The 24043-nt window shown below is 51.0% G+C and overlaps 2 protein-coding genes across 3 annotated transcripts in view; both read left to right on the forward strand.

Moving 5' to 3' along the window:
• The first annotated feature begins 502 nt into the window (after positions 1-502).
• ZFAND2A (zinc finger AN1-type containing 2A) lies at positions 503-11400 on the forward strand. Of its 2 annotated transcripts, XM_017956534.3 has the most exons (6): positions 503-1315; positions 2691-2790; positions 3204-3298; positions 5834-5965; positions 8580-8731; positions 9474-11400. In XM_017956534.3, the coding sequence occupies exons 2-6, from the start codon at positions 2736-2738 to the stop codon at positions 9580-9582; spliced, it is 543 nt and encodes a 180-aa protein (XP_017812023.1). In that variant the 5' UTR covers positions 503-1315; positions 2691-2735; the 3' UTR covers positions 9583-11400. The 2 variants fall into 2 exon arrangements, with proteins under 2 accessions (XP_017812023.1, XP_021791282.1); XM_021935590.2 differs by lacking the exon at positions 503-1315 and having other exon boundaries at positions 1458-2790.
• Positions 11401-19700: 8300 nt separating this feature from the next.
• C4H7orf50 (chromosome 4 C7orf50 homolog) overlaps positions 19701-24043 on the forward strand; it is a 123767-nt gene continuing 119424 nt past the window's right edge. The window contains exon 1 of the mRNA XM_009202477.3: positions 19701-19809. The gene's annotated coding sequence lies outside the window, so the exon portion shown is untranslated. The remainder of the gene's footprint in view (positions 19810-24043) is intronic.

A 24043-nucleotide genomic window follows, 5' to 3' on the forward strand; every position in this document is an offset into this window, starting at 1 on the left:
CTGCCTCACCCTAACTGATCAACGCACTTTGTAATCTCCCCCACCCTTAAGGTTCTTTGTAATTCTCCCCACCCTTGAGAATGTACTTTGTGAGACCCACCCACTACCCGCAAAACATTGCTCCTAACTCCACTGCCTATCCCAAAGCCTGTAACAACTAATGATAATCCCATCACCCTTTGCTGACTCTCCTTTAGGACTCAGCCCGCCTGCCCCTAACAGCCTGGTTGCTCACACAAAGCCTGTTTGGTAGTCTCTTCACACGGACCTGTGAGACACTGACCTCAGGCCATCCTCCCACCTCGGCCTCCCAAAGTGCCCGGATTACAAGCATGAGCCACCGTGCTTGGTCTGCTAATTTCTTATTTCTGCAGAGATGGGATCTCGCTATGTTGCCCAAGCTGGTCTCCATGTTCTGGGCCCACCCCCTCCTCCTGCCCAGCCGGACGCGGTCGTCCCCAGACGGAGCCCCTTACGGGCAGGGCGTTCTGTACAGAGACCGCAGTCCTAGGCAGAGTCAACCCCACGCGGCCACATAACCGCCCAGGGGGCCGGGGGCAGCGCGGTGAAATGAGAAAGGGTTACACTGGAGGATCCGGGTGCTGGGGACACTGACATTTTCGGTATTATTCTTGAAGCTTTTCCCTAAGTTTGAAATGACCTAAAAACACGTTGTTTTGAGATGGAGGCCTCCTGGGACCCGCAGGAGGCGCGGCCGTGGGCGGGTGGGCCGGGCGGGAGGCGCCGGATGGGTCGCTAGGCCTCCTCCCTCACGCCGGCCTACCCCTCCTGCCCCACAGGACCCCGGCCGCAACCCTGACAGCTTCCCCGCGCCTCGCCCGCCCCACTGCGCCTGCGCGGAGCCGCCTCATTGTGACTCAGCAAGCGCGCCGCCTGCGAGAAGCGACTGGACGCTTCGAGAAGGGAAGCGGAAGGGCCAGGAGTGGGCGGGCCTGCGCGGCGCGGCGGGATAGGATTGGCCGGATGGCTGGTGACGTCTTCGAGGCGCGCCGACTCTACTGGGCCGCGGCCTGGCGGGATTGGCCGGTCTCCGGGAGACGTCGTCGGGGCGCGCCCGGAAACCCGAAGGCCGAGACGGCTCTCAGGTCCGGGGGGTGCAGATAAATGGCCGTAGGCCGCTGGCGGCGCGATGTCGCGTTTTGCTGTGGGCGTAGGTGTGCGTCCGACAGCCTCTCGGTTCCAGTGTCGAGGTTCTTTCTGCTTTGCTACCCGGAGCCGACTACGAAGGAGGACACCTGCGTTTCTGTCTCCTCCATCTGTTACCGCAGCTGCCTGGGTCCCGCACGAGAGCTAGGTATGGGGCCGGGATTACGCTGTCCCCCGGGGCCAAGGTCTGCCGGGGGTCGGGCCTGCCAGGGGAGGTCAGGCTGTTCGGGGGTTCGGCCTGTCTGTTGAGAGTCCGGCTGTTTGCTGGGAACCGGGCTTGCTGAGGGTCTGGCTGTCTGTTGGGGGCCGGGCCTGCCGGGGGTCTGGCGGTTGGGGGTCCGGCCTGTCTGCTGGGGGCCAGGCCTGCCATTGGGGCCGTAGTACCGAGTCGGACGGGATCGTTAACTCGCCAGCCGAGCGACAGCCACGTAGAAGTGTCTGTTTTCTTGCTACATGCCCGGCCCGCCAGGGTAGGGTGTTGGCTTCTTCGGACGGCTGTTGTGAGTCCAGAACAAAATCATTTGGGGATTCACATCAAATCGTTGTGAATTCCTTGAACAAAACAATTTCGGAACGCTTGCTGTGTGTCGGGCACGGGGAGCTAGTAATAAAGCAGCTGATCCGTAATTGGAAACTGTGGGCGAATATGGGCAGGGAAAGGACTAATGGGCACCTTGAGTAGCGGGTGTGTAACTTAGAGGGAACTGGGGAGGCTTGGAGTGGCTTTAAACCGAGGCAGGAGGGGATGAGTAGACGTTTGCTGTGGGCGAGAGTGTTCCAGTTACAGGGGACAGCCTAGGAGGCCTCCAGGAGGGTGGAGAGAGCTGATGGGAAGGTCAGGAAAAGGCCCCGGGAGGGCTAGTAGTGGGTACTAGATGACGGGAACCTCGTGAGCCCCAGGAAAAGGCCCCAGGAGGGCTATTGGGTACTAGATCATGGAGGGGACCTCGTGAACCCCTTGATTCTCTCTTGAGTGCAGCAATTTCACCAGCTGTTTGCCTGTTTTCCATGGTGACTTAACAGCTTGCGCTTCTCCCTGATCAACTCCAGGTTGATGTCATCGAGGAATAAGTTCACAGACTCAGTGCCTAAGGGAGTTGGAGAGGCGAGGGATAGAGTTAAATCTCTGGATAATGGAGTCAGCTAACGTGATTTAGCACCTAGTAACAGAGTTTTGTTTATGTCAACAAGTATATTCCATGGATAAAATTGTGACTTAAAATTCACCAGAATCGTAATCATCACTGGCAGCTGTGTGAATTGGCTGTCGCCCCTCTCAGTGTGAGTTGAAATAGAAACCCGAGTTCAAGGAGTGCTTCATAGACTAGGAATTAAAAGGCTAGAAAGGAGTCCGTGTCTCTTAATGGGATTAATTACGAATGGCCGACACCTGGTATTTGTACTCAAACTCCATTGAACGCTCCCCACACAGCGCGTTTGTTGACTTTCATTAGCTATAAATTGTAAATCCTGGTGACTGAAGGGCAGTCCAGCTTTCCTCCTAACTATTCTAATTCTCGTAGGTGATACTTAACTCTGCCCTCAGCGTTTTGAGCACTGTTCTCATAATGGAGTTTCCTGATTTGGGGAAGCATTGCTCAGAAAAAACTTGCAAGCAGCTAGGTAAGTACTTTTGAAGAGACTTAATGGAAAATGGTATTTTGTTGGGGGGAAGCTGACTGTTATGTTAATTAGCTGATAATTGTGTCTTGGCCTTCCTGGCTTTTCAGTATTGGGAACTGCGCTGGTGCAGGTTCTGTTGGACACTTAGCATCCACCACAGGCAGGGTGCAGGGGTGCAGGCTGGCAGGGCTGAGTGGATCCAGTGTGCTGCTTGAGTACTTGCAATGCCTCAGGCCATGGGGTCTCTCTCTAAAAGACAGCCTGACCCTGGGATTGTTTTCGCATGTGTGGGCCTTGAGGACCTATCCATCTTATAAGCCTGAAGCACTCAGTGTAGGTAAACACTTTGATAGTCCCTTCTAGAATTATTTTGTTCCAGTCTTTAAAACACTTCCCTGTTTTTTGTGTTTTAGATTTTCTTCCAGTAAAATGTGATGCGTGTAAACAAGATTTCTGTAAAGATCATTTTACATATGCTGCACATAAGTGTCCGTTTGCATTCCAGAAGGTAATTCATTCTTAATTCAAAAGATTCTCATCTTCACTGTCTGAAGCTGCACTGTCTTGCTGGTATGGTAGGACTAGCCACGCGTGGCTAACTCAGTGAAACTTAAATTTTAAAATCCGGTTTCTCAATCCCACTAGCCTTGTTTCACGTGCCCGCTGTTAGGCAGTACAGATGAACATTTCTGCCCTCACAGGTCTTTCTGTTGGATGACTCTCAGGCAACTGAGATCTTATTGTCAGGGACTCATGGAGTCACTTAGTTGTAACCTTGTGTTCCAGCTTACTTAAGATGTTCAAGGGCTGGGCGCGGTGGCTCAAGCCTGTAATCCCAGCACTTTGGGAGGCCGAGACGGGCGGATCACGAGGTCAGGAGATCGAGACCATCCTGGCTAACACGGTGAAACCCCGCTTCTACTAAAAAAATACAAAAAACTAGCCGGGTATGGTGGCGGGCGCCTATAGTCCCAGCTACTCAGGAGGCTGAGGCAGGAGAATAGTGTGAACCCAGGAGGCGGAGCTTGCAGTGAGCTGAGATCCAACCACTGCACTCCAGCCTGGGCGACAGCAAGACTCCATCTCAAAAAAAAAAAAAAAAAAAAGTTCAAATACATGGTTCCTTTGATCCGTTACACCATAGCTGTGTCTTCACGGGATGCAAGAGAGGTTTTAATATTTGACTTGGAAGTCAATCAGGAAGGCAGTAAATATGCTTACTTATTTGAATAACTGCAGCCTTGACGTCGTATTTTGGTGACTGCCAGAGTACACAGTAGAAACTGAAAGAGGACTCTAAGGACATGAGCTTGCCCCCGAGTCCAGAGGTTTGAGACTTCTGTTGTTGACTTTTCAGATGGTTCCCAGCCCATGTTCGCTTTGTCTCTGGTTAGGTCACAGGTCGTTTTGGTGAACTCTGCCGCTTGACCCTGGTGGCGGTGGTAATGTGGGTGGCCCAGCATTCTCTGCTCTGACCAGTGTTGGCCAGGGTCTGACCCTCCAGCCATTTTTAGGTCATCACCGAGGGTAGGGAGAGTGACTCACATTCCCTGCGTTTACTAGGCACGGATGACTAAGCCAGACTGCCCAGCGTGTCTTCCCACTGCCCCTTCCTGCCCTGGCATGGGCGGGGTCTGGCTGGAGACCGTTTACTAATACTTTATTTCTTCATTTGACCAAATGAGGGAGCACCACCACCTGTGACTCTCCCAGCTCGGGCTGCAGATAATTAAGGTGTGCCCATAATTCCGTGATCACCTGTCACCCGTTTGATGTCGGTTGCCACCTCAGTTTTCTCATTGGCCTTTCCATCAACTCCTGTCCTGGCTCAGGTTTTTAGCCTTGCTGGGCCTTAGCTGCTGGGCGGTCCTCCCCTCCAGAGCCCCCAGCTCAGGTTTTTAGCCTTGCTGGGCCTTCAGCTGCTGGGCGGTCCACCCCTCAGAGCCCCTGCAACCTTTGCCTGCAGCCAGTGACGGTTGTTAGTGCCTGGGAGCTCGCCCTGGTTACACGTGGCCTCATCTGGGCACAAACAACTTTCCAGGTACATAGAAGCTGCCGGGAAACCGCAGAGGGGATCAGGCCGTTGGTGATTGAGGGGAGCTGGAGGGTCTTTGTGGTCTGTGTTTCCCTCCATCTCCTCCCTGTGGAGGCGTCTGGGCAGGCTCTGCTCTCACCTGGGCGATGCCAGCCTGAGATGGCCCCAGTTGGTTTCTGCAGTCAGCTGAAGTCCATTCGTTGAAATTTCACTGGACTCCTTAGGGCAGCTGATGCCCACATTCTAGAGATGGCTGCCGCTAATCCGTGACCCAACGATGCTTTGTTGTCAGAGGGCTCGGGAGACCGGTTTTTGTACTCTGTGTTTAAGTGTGTGCCGCGCAGGAGTACCCGTTTAAAACTTTTGTGAGTGTAGGTTGTATGAGTCTCAGATGCCATCTTACCTTTGTTGTGAAGGGGTAGCCTGCCCCTCCACACCTGTGGGTGTTTCTCCTTAGGTGGAACGAGAGACTTGAGAAAAGAAATAAGACACAGACAAAGTATAGAGAAAGAAAAGCGGGGGCCCAGGGGACCGGCGCTCAGCTTACAGAGGACCCACGCCGGCACCGGCCTCTGAGTTCCCTTAGTATTTATAGATAATTATCTTTACCATCTTAAAAATAAGGGAGTGGCAGGACAATAGGATCGTTTTTAGGGAGGAAATTAGCAGTAAGACATAAGAAGGATCTCTGTGACATGAATAAGTTTAAAGGAAAATCCTGTGCCTTGAGATAAACCTTTTAGCAACATTGTTTCATCCTATCACATGGGGATAAACCTTGGACAATACCTAGCTTTTCTAGGAACAAAGACACACCCTGCACGCCCAAAATCCATTGAACCTTGAGTTACCACAGCACATGTCTCTTGCAAGGACAAGGTTGGGGGTAGGGTCACAGATTAACAGCATCTCAAATACAAAACAAAATGGAGTCTCTTATGTCTACTTCTTTCTATATAGACACAGTAACAGGCTGATCTCTTTCTTTTCCCCACATGTTGTTTTTAGGATGTTCAGGTCCCAGTATGCCCACTCTGTAATACTCCCATCCCAGTGAAAAAGGGCCAGATACCAGACGTGGTGGTTAGTGATCACATTGACAGAGACTGTGACTCTCATCCTGGGAAGAAGAAAGAGAAGGTAAGGACAGAGCCCACCTCAGTTCCTTCATCCGAGAAGCCTGGTTTTTCCTTGGGAAGAGTCAGTTTTCTACCTGAAAATTAGTCTCAATAGTTGATATACAAAGTAGAAAAGTTGTGACCTAAGGCTGCATTGTCCCTGTGCTAAACTGCGAGCGGCCTGAGTTTTGAGTTTTATAAATGTTCTTTAATATGAGGGATCCCAGGTCAGGTTCGTCGTTCTTGATTGGAATTTACTAGTTTACCTCCTGAGACGGAGAATTCACATGGCTTTCTAGATCCATTCTGTTCATGTGCCTTTCGTTTCTTTTTTTTGTTTTCTTTTTTTGTGACAGAGTCTCGCTCTGTCACCCAGGCTGGAGTGCAGTGGTGCTGTCTTGGCTCACCGCAACCTCCGCCTCCTGGGTTCAAGCGATTCTCATGCCTCAGCCTCCCGAGTAGCTGGGACTACAGGTGTATGCCACCACACCCAGCTCAAGGAGCTTCTCTAGGGAGCTGGCTACTGTCAGGCTTAATCTGTTCCTAGTCACGGGTCCTGGTTGGTGGTTACAAACTATCTTAGTATATGATGTTCAGTACTTTACAATTATATTACCATAAACCAAGTAACTCTTAGTCTCAAACATAGAGAATAAAATTGGTGTTCCTTAGTCTGCCACACAAAACCCTCTGTACGGAAGCTTGCTCTGGTCCCCCCCTGTCTGGCCCTGTCTGGTTCCCCCTGCTGTGGCTGTGTCCTGGGACCCTCAGCCTTTGGAGGTCTCTTAAGCCTCTGAGACACCACAGCTCTCTCTGGCATACCCACTTCTCCCACACGACACAGTTTCCCTTGGTGGGGGCTCACCTAGCACTGCCCTAAGGCCCCCGCACAGGTGTGCCCTCCAGGCTGCTGCTGGCCCACTCTGCTCCCGCCCTTGTGGTGGGCATGGTCTGTTCTGCCTGCATCCCTGCATGGGTCCCTCCTGCATGGTCGCTCAGCATGGCCATGCCTGCCTGCCTTGACCGGAGGGCCACCCCCGGCTGCTGGAACCCTCCCCACTCTGCTTGCCGCCTTCCCCTTTTGGAGTTCTGACTCTAGGAATTTACATGGCTGCCTACACCCTGGCACCAAAAAAAAAAACACTGGGTACAGGGACGCCCAGTAGATATATATATATTTTTTTTTTTTTGATGAGTCATCCTGCTCGCCAGGCGCTGGAGTGCAGTGGCGGTCATCGCGGCTCGCCTCCGGGTTCCAGCCATTCTCCTGCATAAACCTCCCGAGTGATGGCTGGGACTGCGAGCGCCACATCGCGTGGCCTAGTTTTTCATATTCTTTTTTAGTAGAGGCCGAGGTTTCGTGTTAGCCAGGATGGTCTCGATCTCCTGACACGTGATCATGGGTATACCGGCCTCCCAAAGTGCTGGGATTACCGGAGACCGACCGCAGCGCCCGGCCTAGATATTTTTCTTGATGGGGACAACCTCCCCTGTCCCAGAGCTCCTGGAGCCAGTGCCTCTGTGGGGCTTGCCTGTCACCCGTGCTTGGCCTCCTTCCCTCCTGCTCCCTGCTTCCTGGCTGCTGCTGTCTGTTGTCCTCCCAGCAGCCCCTCCGGGCCATCTTCATGGGAATCCCAGCTTCAATGCTGGCTTTTCTTTTTTTTTTTTTTTTGAGACGGAGTCTCGCTCTGTCGCCCAGGCTGGAGTGCAGTGGCTGGATCTCAGCTCACTGCAAGCTCCGCCTCCCAGGTTCACACCATTCTCCTGCCTCAGCCTCCCGAGTAGCTGGGACTACAGGCGCCCGCCACCTCGCCCGGCTAATTTTTTTGTATTTTTTAGTAGAGACGGGGTTTCACCGTGTTAGCCAGGATGGTCTTGATCTCCTGACCTCGTGATCCGCCCGAAAGGGACAAAGTCTTGCTCTGTTGCCCAGGCTGGAGTGCAGTGGCGCGAGGTTGCTCACTGCAACCTCTGCGTCCTGGATTCTAGCAATTTCCCTGCCTCAGCCTCCCGAGTAGTTGGAATTACAGGCACACGCTGCCATGCCTGGCTAATTTTTTATATTTTAGTAGAGATGGGGTTTCACCGTGTTGCCCAAGCTGGTCTCGAACTCCTGAGCTCAGGCACTTCAGCCGTCTTGGCTTCCCAAAGTGCTGGGATGACAGGCATGAGCCACCGTGCCCGGCCCCATGTTCTTCTTACCTGCACTGAGATGGTCAAATGAAATTTTGCATCTGTACTGTGTGCAGACAGGAGCCATGTCTAGTTTAAATGTGAATGTTCTTACTGGGGGCTGTTAAAAGAATTTCTTATTAAGGTCGGCACAGTGACTCACACATGTATTCTTAGCACTTTGGGAGGCCAAGGTGGGAGGATCACTTGAGGCTGAGTTTGAGACCAGCCTGGGCAACATGGGAAGACCCCACGTCTACTAAAATAGACAAAATTAGCTGCATGTGGCGGTGTGCACCTGCAGTACCAGGTACTAGTGAGGCTGAAGCAGGAGAATCACTTGAGCCCAGGAGGCAGAGGTTGCAGTGAGCCGAGATTGAGCCACTGCACTCCAGCCTGGGCAACAGAGCGAGACCCTGTCTCCAAAAAAAGAACGACTTGTTGAAGTCATTTTGCTCTCTCAGATTTTTACATACCGTTGCTCAAAAGAGGGCTGCAAGAAGAAAGAGATGCTGCAGATGGCATGTGCCCAGTGTCACGGCAACTTCTGTATCCAGCACAGACACCCTTTGGACCATAGCTGCAGACACGGGAGTCGCCCTACCGTCAAAGCCGGGTGAGAAGAGACTCAGCTGCGATGGCTTGGAACACGCAGTAGCCTGCGTGGAAGCAGCTTGCACTCTAGTGGGAGGCGGCGCCCCATCGAGCACCGTCACACACTGACTGCTGACCTTGTTTGTTGAGGGAGATGGGACTATAATAAAGTTGAATGCTGAAGTTGATTCTGGTGGTTCTCATTTCCCACTACTGCCGTCACCAAGTACTACAAACTGGGCGGCTCAAACCACAGAAATCAGTTCTTTCACAGTTCTGGGGGCTGGAAGTCCAGGCGCAGGGTGTTGGCAGTGCCGGCCCCTTCTGAGGCCTGCGGGGAGCATCGGCTTCATCTCCCCAGCATCTCGGGGCTCGTCGATGCGCAACCCCCGTCTCCACCTTCATCTTCACACGCCATTCTGTGTATGTCCTGACTTCCCCTTTTTGTAAGGATGCTGGTCATGTGATCCCACACTCGTGATCCCTTAAAGACTTGTGACTTTTGGAAAGACCCTGTCTCCACAGAAGGTCACACTCTGAGGTACTGAGTCTAGGGCTCCAGCGTGTCTTGGGGATATGATTCAACTCATAATGCTAATATTTGTCAAATTGGGAGGCATCTGCATCTGCTAAGCTGTTGCACCTGGTGGTGTCTTGTGTCTGTCCCTGGGCCGGGTCGGTGGTAGTCGCTTACCTGCAGGAAGCTGTGTGGGTTCTTGCGGTCAGCACGTGGAGGCTGAGCTGACCATCCACCCTCTCTGTAGGTGTTCACCCATGACAGCCTCTGAATCTAAGCCGTCGGGAGATTTCCTCGCCCTGGCTCCTGGAGGGCTGGCCCAGCGACTCAGGTACTGGTTCACCCGGCTCATGTGAACGCAGTTAGGTCTGCGTGGGGTGCTGCAGCTCTTCAGTGGTGACCATGGAAAGGCTGCGTGTGTAACTACAGTGTGACGCGATGCTCCAGTGGTGTGACTTCATCAGGGTGGATGAAGGACACAGGACCGGGGCCCCAGGTTACAAAAGCAGCTCACTCCACAAGCTCGCAGCAGCATCGAAGAGCTGGTTTCTGAAACATCTTTCTGCCCTCCAAGATCTTCAGACCAACCCTTCTGTGTCATTCAAGACAAACCTGAAGAGAGTTGTTCTTTGTTCTTTGTGGTGGAAAGTAGAGTGATTAGGTCCTTCCCATCGGCGCTGCCGTGTGGGTTATCTCCACTCTAGAAAACTTCCGCACTTGGGTACCCCCGTACTTCTAATGGCAAATAGCCTGAAACCTTGAAACTTTCCCATTGAAATACACACATTAGGCTGGGCGTGGTGCCTCACACCTGTAATCCCAGCACTTTGGGAGGGCGAGGTGGGTGGATCACCTAAGGTCAGGAGTTCAAAACCAGCAACCAGACGGCTCACTTGTGCACTCTTCACCATGTTGCCTCTGTAACGATGTGGCTCTCTGGCCGAGAAGGTGGGGAAGGACATCCACCTGCCTGGCTGAGGGTTCTTGTCCAGCGGTGGCCACAGGCACTACTCACATTCCCTGAGGCACGGCTGTGCCTGCTCCTGACTTCCAAGGGGCTGGGACTCGCTGTGTGAGAGAAGGTGTGTCTTCCTGGACCAATTGTCCCTGCCACAGCCAACTTAAAACAGGCACAGTTCAGCCAGGTGCAGTGGCTCACGCCTGTAATCCCAGCACTTTGGGAGGCGGAGGCAGGCGGATCACCTGAGGTCAGGAGTTGGAGACCAGCCTGGTCAACATGGTGAAACCCCATCTCTACTAAAACAAAAATTAGCCAGGTGTGGTGGTGGCACACACTTGTAATGCCAGCTACTCAGGAGGCTGTGGCAGGAGAATCACTTGAACTTGGGAGGCGGAGGTTGCAGTGAGCCGAGATTGTGCCACTCCACCTCCAGCCTAGGAGACAGTGAGACTCAATCTCAAAAAAAAAAAAAAAAAAGCACGGTTGTCAGCAGCCAGCCAGCCTGAGAGACAGCTGCTTTGCACCTGGATGTGATTTCAGCACCAGCAAAGTTGCAAAATGCCACCTGTTGAAGATGGCTCTGTCCAGTGACGAAGCAGTGGAAACTTCCAGAAGTGACTTAAAACAACAGTGGCAGGATAGGGCTTCCTCAAGTACTGGAGATTACAGGAGACTGGGTTTTATGGGATTGAAAAGCAGAAAGCCAAAACAATGCAGGGGAGGGGAGGGAGGATGGGGTGTGAGGTCCACAGTCCTTCGTGGCTTAGATGACAGATGCACCCTTCGTGGCCTGACACTCTCCACCACTGTCTGATTTTGTGAAGCGATGAACACGGGTAACATAAATACTGGTCTTAGGTTTATACTGACAGCTACTATGCACATCAAGAGTGCAGTGATTTCCTGGGAACTTAGGGGGTGCTGGAATAAGGTGAAATAAAATGCCCCTGAGTTCCATCCTGATCTGAACTGCCCTGGCCATCCAGATGTGCCCACCAGGCATCCCGCTGAGAGTTCACAAAAACACGAGCCACTGCATTTTTTTTTTTTTCTGGTTTCACCGTCTAAAAATGTAACGGGCAGGGTTTGTATTGTTTCCGTTGTATGAAAAGGTGATCAGACCTGCAGTCAGGCAAACAATGTTTCTGTCAATGACGGACCACCCGATGATGCTGTATTTTCACTATACCTTTTTATTTCAATCTGTCACAAACTTGTTTGCTTTTATTACTTTCAGTTGACATAATTGTACATACTGATGGGGTACATTGTGGTATTTGGAGGAGTTTGAGACCAGCCTGGCCAACATGGTGAAAACCCGTCCCCCCTAAAAATATAAGCAGCCAGTCATGGTGGTGGGTGCCTGTAATCCCAGCTACTTGGGAGGCTGAGGCAGGAAGATTGCTTGGACTCGGGAGGCAGAGGTTGCAGGGAGCCGAGATCGCACCACTGTACTCTAGCCTGGGTGACAGAGCAAGACTCCATCTCAAAAAAAACAAAAACGAGCTGGTCATCCTTCAGTCCGACAGAATGCTGGGATGTAATCCTCCCAGCAGGCTGGACCACACCAGGCCTAGGTTTAGAAGCACAAACACGCAGCGCCGTGCCACAGTGGCCCACAGCATTCAGCGCACTCGCACTCTGCACACGTTTGTCGCCTGGGAGCCACAGACTATGCCCTACAGTCTAGGTGTGGAGGAGGCCGGACCATCGGACCATTGAACTGTGTCAGTCACTCTAGGATGTTTGCACAACAATGCAATCACCTGACCACGCACATCCCTGACACTAGGTGACATGTGACTGTTTCTGTGCTTATTTCATGGGGTCTGTCCTAGGCCAGCGGTTCCCAAGCCCTAGCCTGTGTCAAAACACAGGGCTCCTTTCGGGAGGGTGCTGGACCCCACCCCGAGGCCCTGATTCTGTGGTCTGAGGTGGACTCAGGTTTACACCTGGAGCTGCCTGGGTGACACGTCTGGTCTGGGACTGCGCCTGGACAAGCCGTTTCCCTGCGTCTCCAGCACTGCCGGCCATGTGTGCTGTGGAGCAGTGAAAGTGCAGACGGCACAGTGTTCAGTGTGGTTAAGTTTAAAAACCACTAACTTGGTTCAGTCAGTGGAAAACTTAGGTACGTTAGGAACCTGGGTATGTGAACTGAATTTGCAGATGAGGTGTTCTAATGAAAAAATGTTTTTAATTTTTAAAGTCTTAAACAATGTTCTGATAATTTAATGTTCAAATTGAGATGTTTCCAGCCGGGCCCAGTGGCTTACGCCTGGAATCCCAGCACCTTGGGAGGCTGAGGTGGGCGGATTGCTTGAGCCCAGACGTTTGAGACAGGATTGGGCAATGTAGTAAGATGAAGTATCTCAAAAAAATAAGTAGCCGGGCATGATGGCGTGTGCATGTGGTCCCAGTTACTCAGGAGGCTGAGGTGGGTGGATCACCTGAGCCTGGGGACGTCAAGGCTGCAGTGAGCTGTGATCACACCACTGCACTCCAGCCTGGGTGACAGAGAGCAAGACTGTCTCATTAAAAAAAAAAAAAAAAAAAAAGGCACGATGGCTCACACCTGTAATCCCAGCATTTTGGGAGGCTGAGGCAGGCGGATCACAAGGTCAGGAGTTCAAGACCAGCCTGGCCAACATGGTACCACCCCGTCTCTATTAAAAATACAAAAATTAGCCAGGCGTGGTGGCAGGCATCTGTAATCCCAGCTACTTGGGAGTCAGGAGAATCACTTGAACCCAGGAAGAGGAGTTGCAGTAAGCTGAGATTGTGCTATTGCATTCCAGCCTGGCCCACAAAGTGACACTCTGTCTCAAAAAAAAAAGTATCCAAAACACACTGGGCTTTGAAGACAATACCAAATATCTATCGGTCTGTCTGTCTGTCTGTCTGTCTGTCTCTCTCTCTCTCTCTCTCTCTCACTCACTGTTAAAAGTATTGTTTCCATGTTGCCTTTATTGTAGAGTGGGGTCCAGGCATCCACTGGGAGGCTTGGAACAGATCCCTAGAGGATAAACGGGGACTGCTGTATAATTTTTGTAGCACAGAGTTAGAAGTGTGTGTATATTTCTAGAAATGCAAATAAAACCAAGGCCTGAAGAGTAAAAAAAAATTATATGTTGAAATAATATTTTGAACATGCTAGGTTAATAAAGCATTAAAATGAATTTCACTTGTTTAAAAAATATTTACATGTTGAAATAATATTTTGAATATGCTAGGTTAATAAAGCATTAAAATGAATTTTACTTGTTTAAAAAACATTTACATGTTGAAATAATATTTTGAATATGCTAGGTTAATAAAGCATTAAAATGAATTTCACTTGCTGGGTTTTACTGTGGTTGCTCAAAATTTGGAAACTGGGTGGTCAGCTTGGTGCTGTCTCTGTTGGATGGCATAGTCTAGCACTCTCACCAAAGGCCAAACAGCCCTGGCACGTTTTCTCAGCAGGGAGGGGCAGTGCCTGGTTCATGCGCTAGGTTTTCTGTCTTCGATTTGACGGAGTATTGAAGTATAAAACTTAAGAGCAAGGCCAGGCGTGGTGGCTCAGGCCTCTAAGACGAAAACTTTGGGGGGCCAAGGTGGGTGGATCACTTGAACCCAGAAGTTCGAGACCAGCCTGGGCCACATGGCAAAACCCTGTCTCTACAAAAAATACAAAAATTAGCCAGGTGTGGTGGTGCATGCCCGGAGTCCCACCAACTCGGGAGACAGAGGTGAGAGGATTGCTTGAGCCCAGGACCTCAAGGCTGCAGTGAACCATGTTTGTGCCACTGCACTCCAGTCTGGATGACAGAGCGAGACCCTTCTCAAAAAAAAAGTTGGTGGAACCCGAAGCCTCCCTGATGGAAATGAAGGTGTCCCCAGAGCGTCACTCAGAGCAGGTGAGTCGGCCGTGGCCCCGCTGGCTGGAGCGTCAGAGCAGGCGAGTCGGCTGTGGCCCTCCTGGCTGGAGCGTCACTCAGAGCGGGCGAGCTGGCCGTGGCCCTCCTGGCTGGAGCGTCACTCAGAGCGGGCGAGTCGGCCGTGGCCCTGCTGGCTGGAGTGTCACCCAGAGCAGGCGACTCGGCCGTGGCCCCGCTGACTGGAGCATTAGAGTCAACCGTGGAGGTCACCAGCCCTGCCTGAAGAAGCGGATTTGGACCTGGACTGGTGGGGCGTGGGAGCAGATGTTTGCAGATGCTGAACGTTTTCTCTTGCTGGGTTGGACAGGCTCGCAATCCTGTTTCTGGCGTCTCCCGTCGTCACCCCACCTGCCTACAGCGGGGGAAGCACGTCTCGGGAAGCGTCCTCGCCCCCTGCCGTGGGGGCTCTCCTTTGTCTGAGTTGGGCTTTGGCTGGCATCACTGGGTTTTTTGGGCAGGGCCCAGGGCCACGCTGTCGCCCCTGGTGCCCAGCATTTTGGACAGGATCCTGGGAGCCTGGCTGCTACTTCCCTTTCTGGTGTACGGGCTGCAGTATCAAACATTTTCACAAGATGTCCCCAAAAGGCCTTTGAGTCAGAGTGAGGGTTGACAGCGTCCAGCATTCCTGGTGAGAAATTAGGTGCAGCGTCACAGGAAGGACGGATGTAACCAGCCGGTCAATCCTAACTCAGTTTCTCTAGGTTAACAAAGTTAAAAGGGGTCGGGGATATTTTTAAATGTACTCTTCATTAACCTTCCAGATGTATTCTTTTCTGTAAGCCTAAGACTGCACTTGAAAGATCAGCTCTGAAATGAGTTCCTAAAATAGGTCAGTGGCTGAAATTGCCGTAGTTTCCCAAATGTTAAGCTTAAGAATGAGGATCTTTCGGCCGGGCGCGGTGGCTCACGCCTGTAATCCCAGCACTTTGGGAGGCTGAGGTGGGCGGATCACGAGGTCAGGCGTTCGAGACCAGCCTGGCCAGCATGATGAAACCCCGTCTCGACTAAAGATACAAAAAAAATTAGCCAGGCGTGGTGGCACGTGCCTGTAATCCCAGCTACTTGGGAGGCTGAGGCAGGAGAATCGCTTGAACCCAGGAGGTGGAGTTTGCAGTGAACTGAGATCGTGGCATTGCACTCCAGCCTGGGTGACAGGATGAGACTCTGCCTCAAAAAAAAAGAAAAAAACACTTTTTAGAGCAGCTCTCTAATTTTGCACCTTCTGGATTCACACCATTCTCCTGCCTCAGCCTCCCGAGTAGCTAGGACTACAGGCGCCTGCCACCTCACCCAGCTAATTTTTTGTATTTTTAGTAGAGATGGGGATATTCACTGTGTTAGCCAGGATGGTCTCAATCTCTTGACCTTGTGATCTGCCTGCCTCGGCCTCCCAAAGCATTGGGATTACAGGTGTGAGCCACCGCACCCGGCCCGCATTCTGGATGTTTCATTCCACACTAAAGCTATTTTTGCAGATAGTTGTGCTGTGGTGAATCTTAAAAAAAAAATGAAACAGCAGTCCACTCAGAGGAGGCTCTTCATGGGCCAGCGTTTCCATCTCCTGGTTGCACTTGAACAGTCCCTGGAGAATGAGAGCAATTAGAAAGGTTACTGTTTCTATGGCAGTTGGGAAGAAAGTGTAAGACCTTCTAGATAAAATCGGCTGTTCAGCGAGCCAGGGTCAGTGCACAGTGCTGAGCGGTGTGATCATTTGCTGGGGTGATTTGGGCCGGTTGTTGGGCTGGGCGTTGACTCAGTTCCCCAGGACTTCTGTGGCACCCACACTTTGTCAGTCATTCGCAGCCTCTGATTCTCTGTTCTGCGGGGGTCCAAGCCCATCTTCCATTGTGCTACACAGCTGGGTCTCTTGGCGGTAAATCTTGGAAGTTCTGTCTGAAGCAGTGATTCCTAAACTTGTTCAGGTGTCAGAAACCCAACCAGTCTTGGCTTTCTGGGGCCTACCAAGAACACAGCTGAACTGAGTGCTGCATGTGTTCTGACAACACGAGGTGCATTAGATACTGAATCTAGCGTAAACAGACAACAAGCATCCAGGGTGTGTCATGAAGTTTGTAGGAAGAAAGAGAAGTGGAGAAAGTGGTATCACTTTAAGCTTTGCTGTAAATGAGAAAAGCCAGCTTAATCCAATTTGAGGCCAGAGATCCTTGGGAGATGGTTGAGAGTATTTTGCAACAGTTGGACTGATCAGCTATGGTTCACAGTCTTATGAAAACAGCTAGTAACGGCCAGGCACGGTGGCTCACAGCTGTAATCCCAGTACTTTGAAAGGCGGAGGCGGGCAGATCACTGAAGTCAGGAGTTTGAGGCCAGCCTGGCTAACATGGTGAAATCCTGTCTATACTAAAAACAAAAATTTTCTGGGTGTGGTGGTGAGCACCTGGAATCCCAGCACTGTGGGAGGCCAAGGTGGGTGGTTCATTTGAGGTCAGGAGTTTGAGACCAGCCTGGACAACATGGTAAAATCCTGCCTCTACTAAAAATACAAAAATTAGCCGGGTGTGGTGGCGGGCACCTGTAGTCCCAGCTTTTCAGGAGGCCGATGCAGGAGAATTGCTTGAGCCCAGGAGATGGAGGCTGCAGTGACCCGAGATTGTGCCACTGCACTCCAGCCTGGGCAACACAGTGAGACTCTGTCTCAAAACAAGTTTCATATCTCAGACACCAATAATTTAGTGTTCAATAAAGTAGAAAGTGATATAACTTCTTAATAGTATAAAACATGCATACCTCATCAAACAATAAAAGAATGTAGTAAGATAATAGGATGTAAAACTAACACACAGGATCAAAAGCCTTCATTCCCACAAACAATAATCAGAAGATGTAACGGAAGAGGAAAACCCCATTTACAATGGCAATAAAGATAAAACACATAGGAATAAACTTAAGACATGTAAGACCTATATTGGATAAAACTTTAAAACGTGTTTCATGAAGTTTTATTTTGGAAGAAAAGAGAGAAAAATGTGTGTTTCATGAAAGGTACAATAGTAGATGCAAATCAATGGAGAGACAGTCCTTGTTCTTGGAAGACTCAACAACCAAGAAAGACGGGTGTAAGACATAACGTAGAGTATGTGAGAATGACCCTAGATAGCCTTACAAGGGTATCATCTGACAATGTGTGAGGATGACCCCAGATAGCCTTACACGGCTATCTTGTAAAGGATATTCAGATTTACCTATTCAGGGCCCATCTTGTGCTCACCCTGCCACAGCCCTGGGATCAGCCATTTCTCCCAGAAGCCCTGGTCCATGTTCATGGGGGATGGTATTTAGGAGCCATGCTCTGGGTGCTAGGAGTACTCAGTGCCACTGGGATGTCATTGTGTCCTACCAGGTCCCTCCCACAATGCGTGGGAATTATGGGAGCTACAATTCAAGATGAGATTTGGGTGGGGACATGGCCAAACCGTATCAATTTCTAATTTCCAAAAATAAAAATGAAAAAATTTTCTTTTCATTTTTTTTTTTTTTTTTTTTGAGACAGAGTCTAACTCCATCACCCAGGCTGGAGTGCAGTGGTGTGATCGTAGTTCACTGCAGCCTCCATCTTCCAGGCTCAAGCAATCCTTCCACCTCAGCCTCCTAAGTAGCTGGGACTATAGGCGTGCGCCACCACACCCAGCTAATTTTCTATTTTTATTTTTGTAGACATGAGGTCTCACTATGTTGCCCAGGCTGGTCTTGAACTCCTGGTGTCCATCCATCCTCCTGACTCAGCCTCCCAAAGTGCTGGGATTACAGGCCTGAGCCACTGCACCTGGCCATGATTCACTTTTTTTTTTTTTTTTGAGCTAGAGTCTTGCTCTGTTGCCCAGGCTGGAGTGTGCAGTGGTATGATCTCGGCTCATTGCAACCTCCACCTCCCGGGTTCAATTGGTTCTCATGCCTCAGCCTCCCGAGTAGCTGGGACTACAGGTGCATGCCACCATGTCTGGCTAATTTTTGTATTTTTAGTAGAGATGGAGTTTCACCACATTGGCCAGGCTGGTGTTGAACTCCTGACTTCAAGCGATCCATCCACCTCAGCCTCCCAAAGTGCTGGGATTACAGGTGTGAGTCACCACACCCAGCCGACTTCTAATGAACAGAATATGGCAAAAGCCCAGGGAAGTCACTTCTGATATTAGGGTGCAAGGAGACTGTGACGTCCGTCTTGTGTGTGCCCCCGCTTGTGTGTGCTTGCTCCGACTAAGGCAAGCCAGCTGTGGTGTTGTGAGCTTCCTTGTGGAGAGGCCCATGTACCAAGGAACTGAGGGTGGCCTGTGGGCAGCAGCCAGCAAGGCTGAGGCCCTTCTCCAATGACCTTGGAGGACTGAGTCTTTACAATATCCATGGGTGTGAGCTTGTGAGTGGATCATTCCAGACAAGCTTGCAGATGAAACCACAGCCCTGGGAGACACCTTGACCACAACTTGCTGAAACCTTGAGGCAAAGGCACAGAGCTCAGCCACACCCACTTTCCTGACGCCGGATACCATGAGAAAATAAATGTTCTTTTAGGCTGCTAAATGTTGGGTTAATTTGTTATGCAGAAATAGGAAACAAATACAATCTTCTACCAGTAAGGAAGAGTGCACCTTCTTTGCTTGTCACCTTTGGATTCCTGAGGCAACAGTACATCATCCTTAATATGGCTGCGAAGCACTTAACTTACTGGGTGACTTGAAAGCGTGTTTTTTTTTTTTTTTTTTCTTTTTTCTAGACGGGGTCTGGCTCTGTTGCCCAGGCTGGAGTGCAGTGGCTTGATCATAACTCACTGCAACCTCCACCTCCTAGGCTCCAGCGATCCTCCCACCTCAGCGTCCGGAGTATCAGGAACTACAGGCACATACCACCACATCCGGCTAATTTTTATTTTTTTAATTAATTAATTAATTAATTTTTTTTTTTTTTTTTTTTTTTAAAGACAAGAGTCTCACTCTGTCGCCCAGGTTGGAGTGCAGTGGCACGATCTCGACTCACTGCAACCTCCACCTCTGGGCTCAAACGATTCTTCTGCCTCAGCCTCCGGGGTAGTTGGGATTACAGGCAGCTGCCACCACGCCTGGCTAATTTTTGTGTTTTTAGTAGAGACGGGGTTTCGTCATGTTGGCTAGGCGGGTCTGAACTCCTGAGCTCAAGCCTGCCTCGGCCTCCCAAAGTGCTGGGATCCCAGGCGTCAGCCACCGCGCCCTGACGCAAGTATTATTATAAGAGTACCCACCCTGTATATTTTTTAGCACCTAGTTTGAGTCCTAGCCGTGTTGATCCCAACAGCCATAGCTCATTCATTTCGACTCCGAGTGGAGTTCCATGCCCTGGACCCTCGGCGGAGGCCTCATCCCGGGACGCCTGCCTGACAGGGGCAGCTGCACCCCAGACCCCCCCATCGCTGCGGGGCCCAAACCTAGTCGTCTGCACGTGTTCCGGGCAGGGCGGGTTGCCTTGGCAACCAGCAGCTCTTCTAGCAATTCTAGGCCCCTAGAGATGGCGTCACTAGCCCGCGCCCGGGCCTGGACCCGCCCTCCGTGCTGCCGTCGCTTGCCATTAGCCGGCGGAGAGACGGACGCTGACCTCGTCCAATGGGAGGCTCCGCGCTCCTGAAGGCGGGACTAACGCTTACCTGGGGCGCGAGTCCCTGCCGGAAGCCGGCGTCCACGACGCAGCTGCTCAAGCTTGGGTGGGCCAAGTGGGCGCAGGTAGGAGAGTGGGGCTGCAGCGGGGTGGCCGGCGGGTCAGGGCGCCGAGGTGATCCAGAGCCCCGGGGCGGGCTCCCGCGGGGCTCCGCCCCCTCCACGTGGGTGCGCGGAGGCCTGGCGTGGCGCGATTGGGCGGCGGCCCTGGGGTCCCGGGTGCTGGAGAGGCTGGTGCGTCCGGTGCGGTCCCGCGCGGGCTCCGACGCTGGCACCCCCTCTGGGTTAACTCAGTGCGGGCGGGAGGAAGGACGCCGCTGGCTCCTAAGTCTCAGGCCGTCAGCCCTCGCTGTGGCTCTGGTTTAATTGTCTTCCCCTGAAGACTCCCTGATTGCCTTCCGAGGCTTTCAGCTCCCACTTTCTCTCTTTTTTTATTTTTGAGTCAGTGTCTCGTTGTGTCACCCAGGCTGGAGTGCAGTGGCGTGATCATAGCTTACTGCGGCCTCCACCTCCTGGACTCAAGCTGTCCTCCCGCCTCATCCTGCCCAGCAGCTGGGACCACATGCGCGCGCCACCACACCCGGATAATTTTTTAAAATGTTTTTTGTAGAAACGGGGTCTCACTATGATACCCAGGCTGGTCTCGAATTGTTGGTCTCAAGCGATGGATCCTCCCGCCTCGGTCTCCGAAAGTGCTGGGATTACAGGAGTGAGCCATCAAGCCCGGCCTCACTTTCCATCATAAGCATGCTTTCCATTCTTTCCTTCCTTCCATCTTTCATTCGTTCGTTTTTAAAAAACGTTCATTGGATTCCTCCTGCGCTGTTCGGGGCATTGGGCTACAGCTGTCAACAAGTGGAGACAAGTCTGTGATCTAGTGAACTTCCATTCTGGAGGGGAGAGACAGATGACCATGGTGCACAGAGCAGGTGGTGATAAGTGCTGTGGAGAAGATGAGAACAGGGGGTTCGAGAGTGGAGAGGAAGCAGGAGGAGGAGTGAGGCACCAGAACATTCCATGCCGGGCAACAGCAGGGAGCCCAGTGTGGCTGCGGCCAATCTGGGAACAGAGAAAGAGGAGGTGAGGCCCAGAGATGCGGGGAGGGGCCAGGGCAGTGGTGTGGACCTTACCAACTGGCAAGGACCTTGACTTTCCCTTCAAGTGGAAGGGGACAGCTTGGGAAGTTTTTGAGTGGAGGTGACACACAATCTGATTTAGGGCTTTAAAAGCCATCGTGAGAGGTGGTGGCTTGGACCGGGTACCTACGGGATCATAAGGGAGTCACATTCTGGGTGTATTTCAGTGGTAAACCGACGGGAGGTGGTGGTAGGTTGGATGAGTGTGTGAGAAAGAGAGGAGTTGTGGATGGACCAAGGTTTTAAGCTTGAGCTACGACGTGAACCTCATCAGATGGATGTTTTTGGAGAGGATGAACACCGGGAAGCTCAGGTTTGTGGAGGGTGATCAGGGTATTGATTACAACTTCTTAAGTTTGAGATGATATGTGTGTAGATGACACATATAGGTACATATGTATGGTTTTATATATATAGTTATGTATATACACAGTTTATACACACACACACACACACACACACATATATATATATTTTTTGAGACAGAGTCTCACTCTGTTGTCCAGGCTGGAGTGCAGTGGCGTGATCTCAGCTCACTGCAACCTCCACCTCTTGGGTTCAAACGAATCTCCTGCCTCAGCCTCCCAAGTAGCTGGAATTACAGGCATGCACCAGCACACCCAGCTATTTTTTGTATTTTCAGTAGAGACGGGGTTTCACCATGTCCCAGGCTGGTCTCCAACTCCTGACCTCAAGTGATCTCCCTGCCTCGGCCTCCCAAAATGCTGGGATTACAGACGTGAGCCACTGTGCCTGGCCATACACATATATACACATACATATGTGTGTGTGTGTGTATGTATGTATACATCTGTATAAACAGTGTAAACAGAGATCAGGAATTCAGGTATGTACATGTATATATATGTCTAGGTACATGTATATGACCGCATATATGTTTAACTGTATACATGCACAGTTGAGTTGGCGTGTAGTTCAAGCATAGGGTTAATAAGAGACCTGTAAAGAGAGGAAACAAAGTCATCAGCATCTAGTTGTATTTGAAGCCACGTGACCGAATGGGATCACGAGGGAGTGAGGAGGCTGAGCACTAAGCCTGGGTCCTTCAGTGTTCAAGGACAGGCGATTAAGAGGTGGGAGCAAAAGCAGGAGTTGTGCTGTCTGTGCTGGATGCCGGGTGAAAAACGCCTGTCAAGAGAGAAGGAAGGATCAACAGTCCAATGCTCTTAGGTCAGATAAATTGCATACTGAGAGTTGGCAATGGGATTTAGCCAGGTGGGTGTCTTTGTGGCAAGGTGGTTGGGGCAAAAGCCTGATGGGATGCGGGGAGGAAAGGAGTCAGAGACAGGGCAGGTAGATGACTGTTTCTTTCCTCCCCTCCCCTCCCCTCCCCTCCCCTTCCTTTTTCTCTCTGTCTCTCTCTTTTTCTTTTTTTCTTTTCTTTTCTCTCCTCTTTCCTCTCATTCTGTCGCCTAGGCTAGAGTGCAGTGGCGCAATCTTGGCTCACTGTAACCTCCACCTCCCTGGTTCAAGTGCTTCCCCTGTCTCAGCCTCCCAAGTAGCTGGGACTGCAGGCACCCGCCACCACACCCAGCTAATTTTTGTTTATTTTTAGTTCAGACAGGATTTCACCATATTGGTCAGGCTGGTCTCGAACTCCTGACCTCAGGTGATCTGCCCGCCTTAGCCTCCCAAAGTGCTGGGATTACAGGTGTGAGCTACTGCACCCAGCCTTGCCTTTTTTTTTTTTTTTTTTTTTTTTTTTAAGAAACAGGGTCTCTCACCCTGTCACCCAGGCTGCAGTGTAGTGGCATGATCATGATTTGCTGCACCCTTGAACTCCTGGGCTGAAGTGATTCTCCTGCCTCAGCCTCCCAAGTAGCTGGGACTACAGGCACGGGCCACTATGCCCAGATAACTACAAAATATATGTATTTTGGGGCCAGGTCTGGTGGCTCACACCTGTAATCCCAGCAGTTTGGAATGCCAAGGTTGGAGGATCGCTTGAGCCCAGGAGTTTGAGACCAGTCTGGGCAACATGATGAAACCCCATTCCTACAAAAAATACAAAAATTAGCTGGGCATGGTGGCGTACACCTGTAGTCCCAGCTGCTGCAGAGGCTGAGTTGGGAGGATCGCTTGAGCCTGGGCGGTTGAGGCTGCAGTGAGCTATGATCACGCCACTGCGTTCCAGCCAAAATCTTTTTTGTAGTGACAGGGTTTCACTATATTGCAAGGCTGGGCATATGGCTTGATTTTTTGTAGAAAAAATATGGCACAAATTTGGTTCTCACAACAAACTTTATAGCAAACAATCTTTCTCCCATTTATTATTATTGTAAAGTAGCACGTGGATGTTATATTTTTATTTAATTAATTAATTAATTAATTTATTTATTTATTTTTTGAGATGGTGTCTTGCTCTGTCGCCCAGGCTGGAGTGTGGTGGCGCGATCTTGGCTCACTGAAACCTTCACCTCCCAGGTTCAAGTGATTCTCCTGCCTCCGCCTCCAGAGTAGCTGGGACTGTAGGCACATGCTACCACGCCCGACTAAGGTGTTACATTTTTAAATTTATGGTAAATAACTTGAGAGGGATTATAGTTTTTATTTTTCCCAGTATATTGAGGGGTTGTGGAACCATCACCACAATCTAATTTTAAAACTTTTTTCTTCTCCCACAAGAAATCCTGTAGCCCTTCGTGGTCACCCACTCTTCCCTCCGCTTGCCCTATCCCTAAATAATCTCTGATCTCCTTTCTGTCAGTATAATTTACATATCCTGAGCTTTTCACAGAAGTGGAATTTTGCAGTGCGGAGTCTTGGGGGTCTGGCTTCTCTCGCCCAGCACAGTGTCTTCTGGGTTCATCGTGTTGCGGCACGTGTCAGTGTCCCATTTCCTTTGGTGGCCGAATAGTATCCCCTGTGCGAATGCGCCACGTTTGGTTCCCCCTTCGTCCATGGATGCACAGACACGGAGGTTGTTTCGACTGCTTGGATATTAGGCACGTACTGCCGTGGACATCATTGTACGTTTTTATGGAGATGTGTTCGTTTCTCTTTGATTGGCATTTCCTAAATGGCCCATGATGCTGAGCTGCGTTTCATGTGCCTGTTGGCCATTCGTGTATCTTTGGAGAGACGTCTCTTCAGATCCCTTCCCCATTTAAAAACCGGGTTATTTGTCTCCTATTGTTGAGTTG

Source organism: Papio anubis, chromosome 4 (genome assembly GCF_008728515.1).
Source record: "Papio anubis isolate 15944 chromosome 4, Panubis1.0, whole genome shotgun sequence".
Lineage (NCBI taxonomy): Eukaryota > Metazoa > Chordata > Mammalia > Primates > Cercopithecidae > Papio > Papio anubis.

Excerpts from the sequence above, each read along its gene's own strand:
- ZFAND2A (XM_017956534.3), top strand. The coding sequence starts at position 2,736 with ATGGAGTTTCCTGATTTGGGGAAGCATTGCTCAGAAAAAACTTGCAAG. Across the intron at positions 5,966-8,579 it reads CTGGGAAGAAGAAAGAGAAG|ATTTTTACATACCGTTGCTC; the intron begins GTAAGGACAGAG and ends TTGCTCTCTCAG. Across the intron at positions 8,732-9,473 it reads CGCCCTACCGTCAAAGCCGG|GTGTTCACCCATGACAGCCT; the intron begins GTGAGAAGAGAC and ends CCCTCTCTGTAG.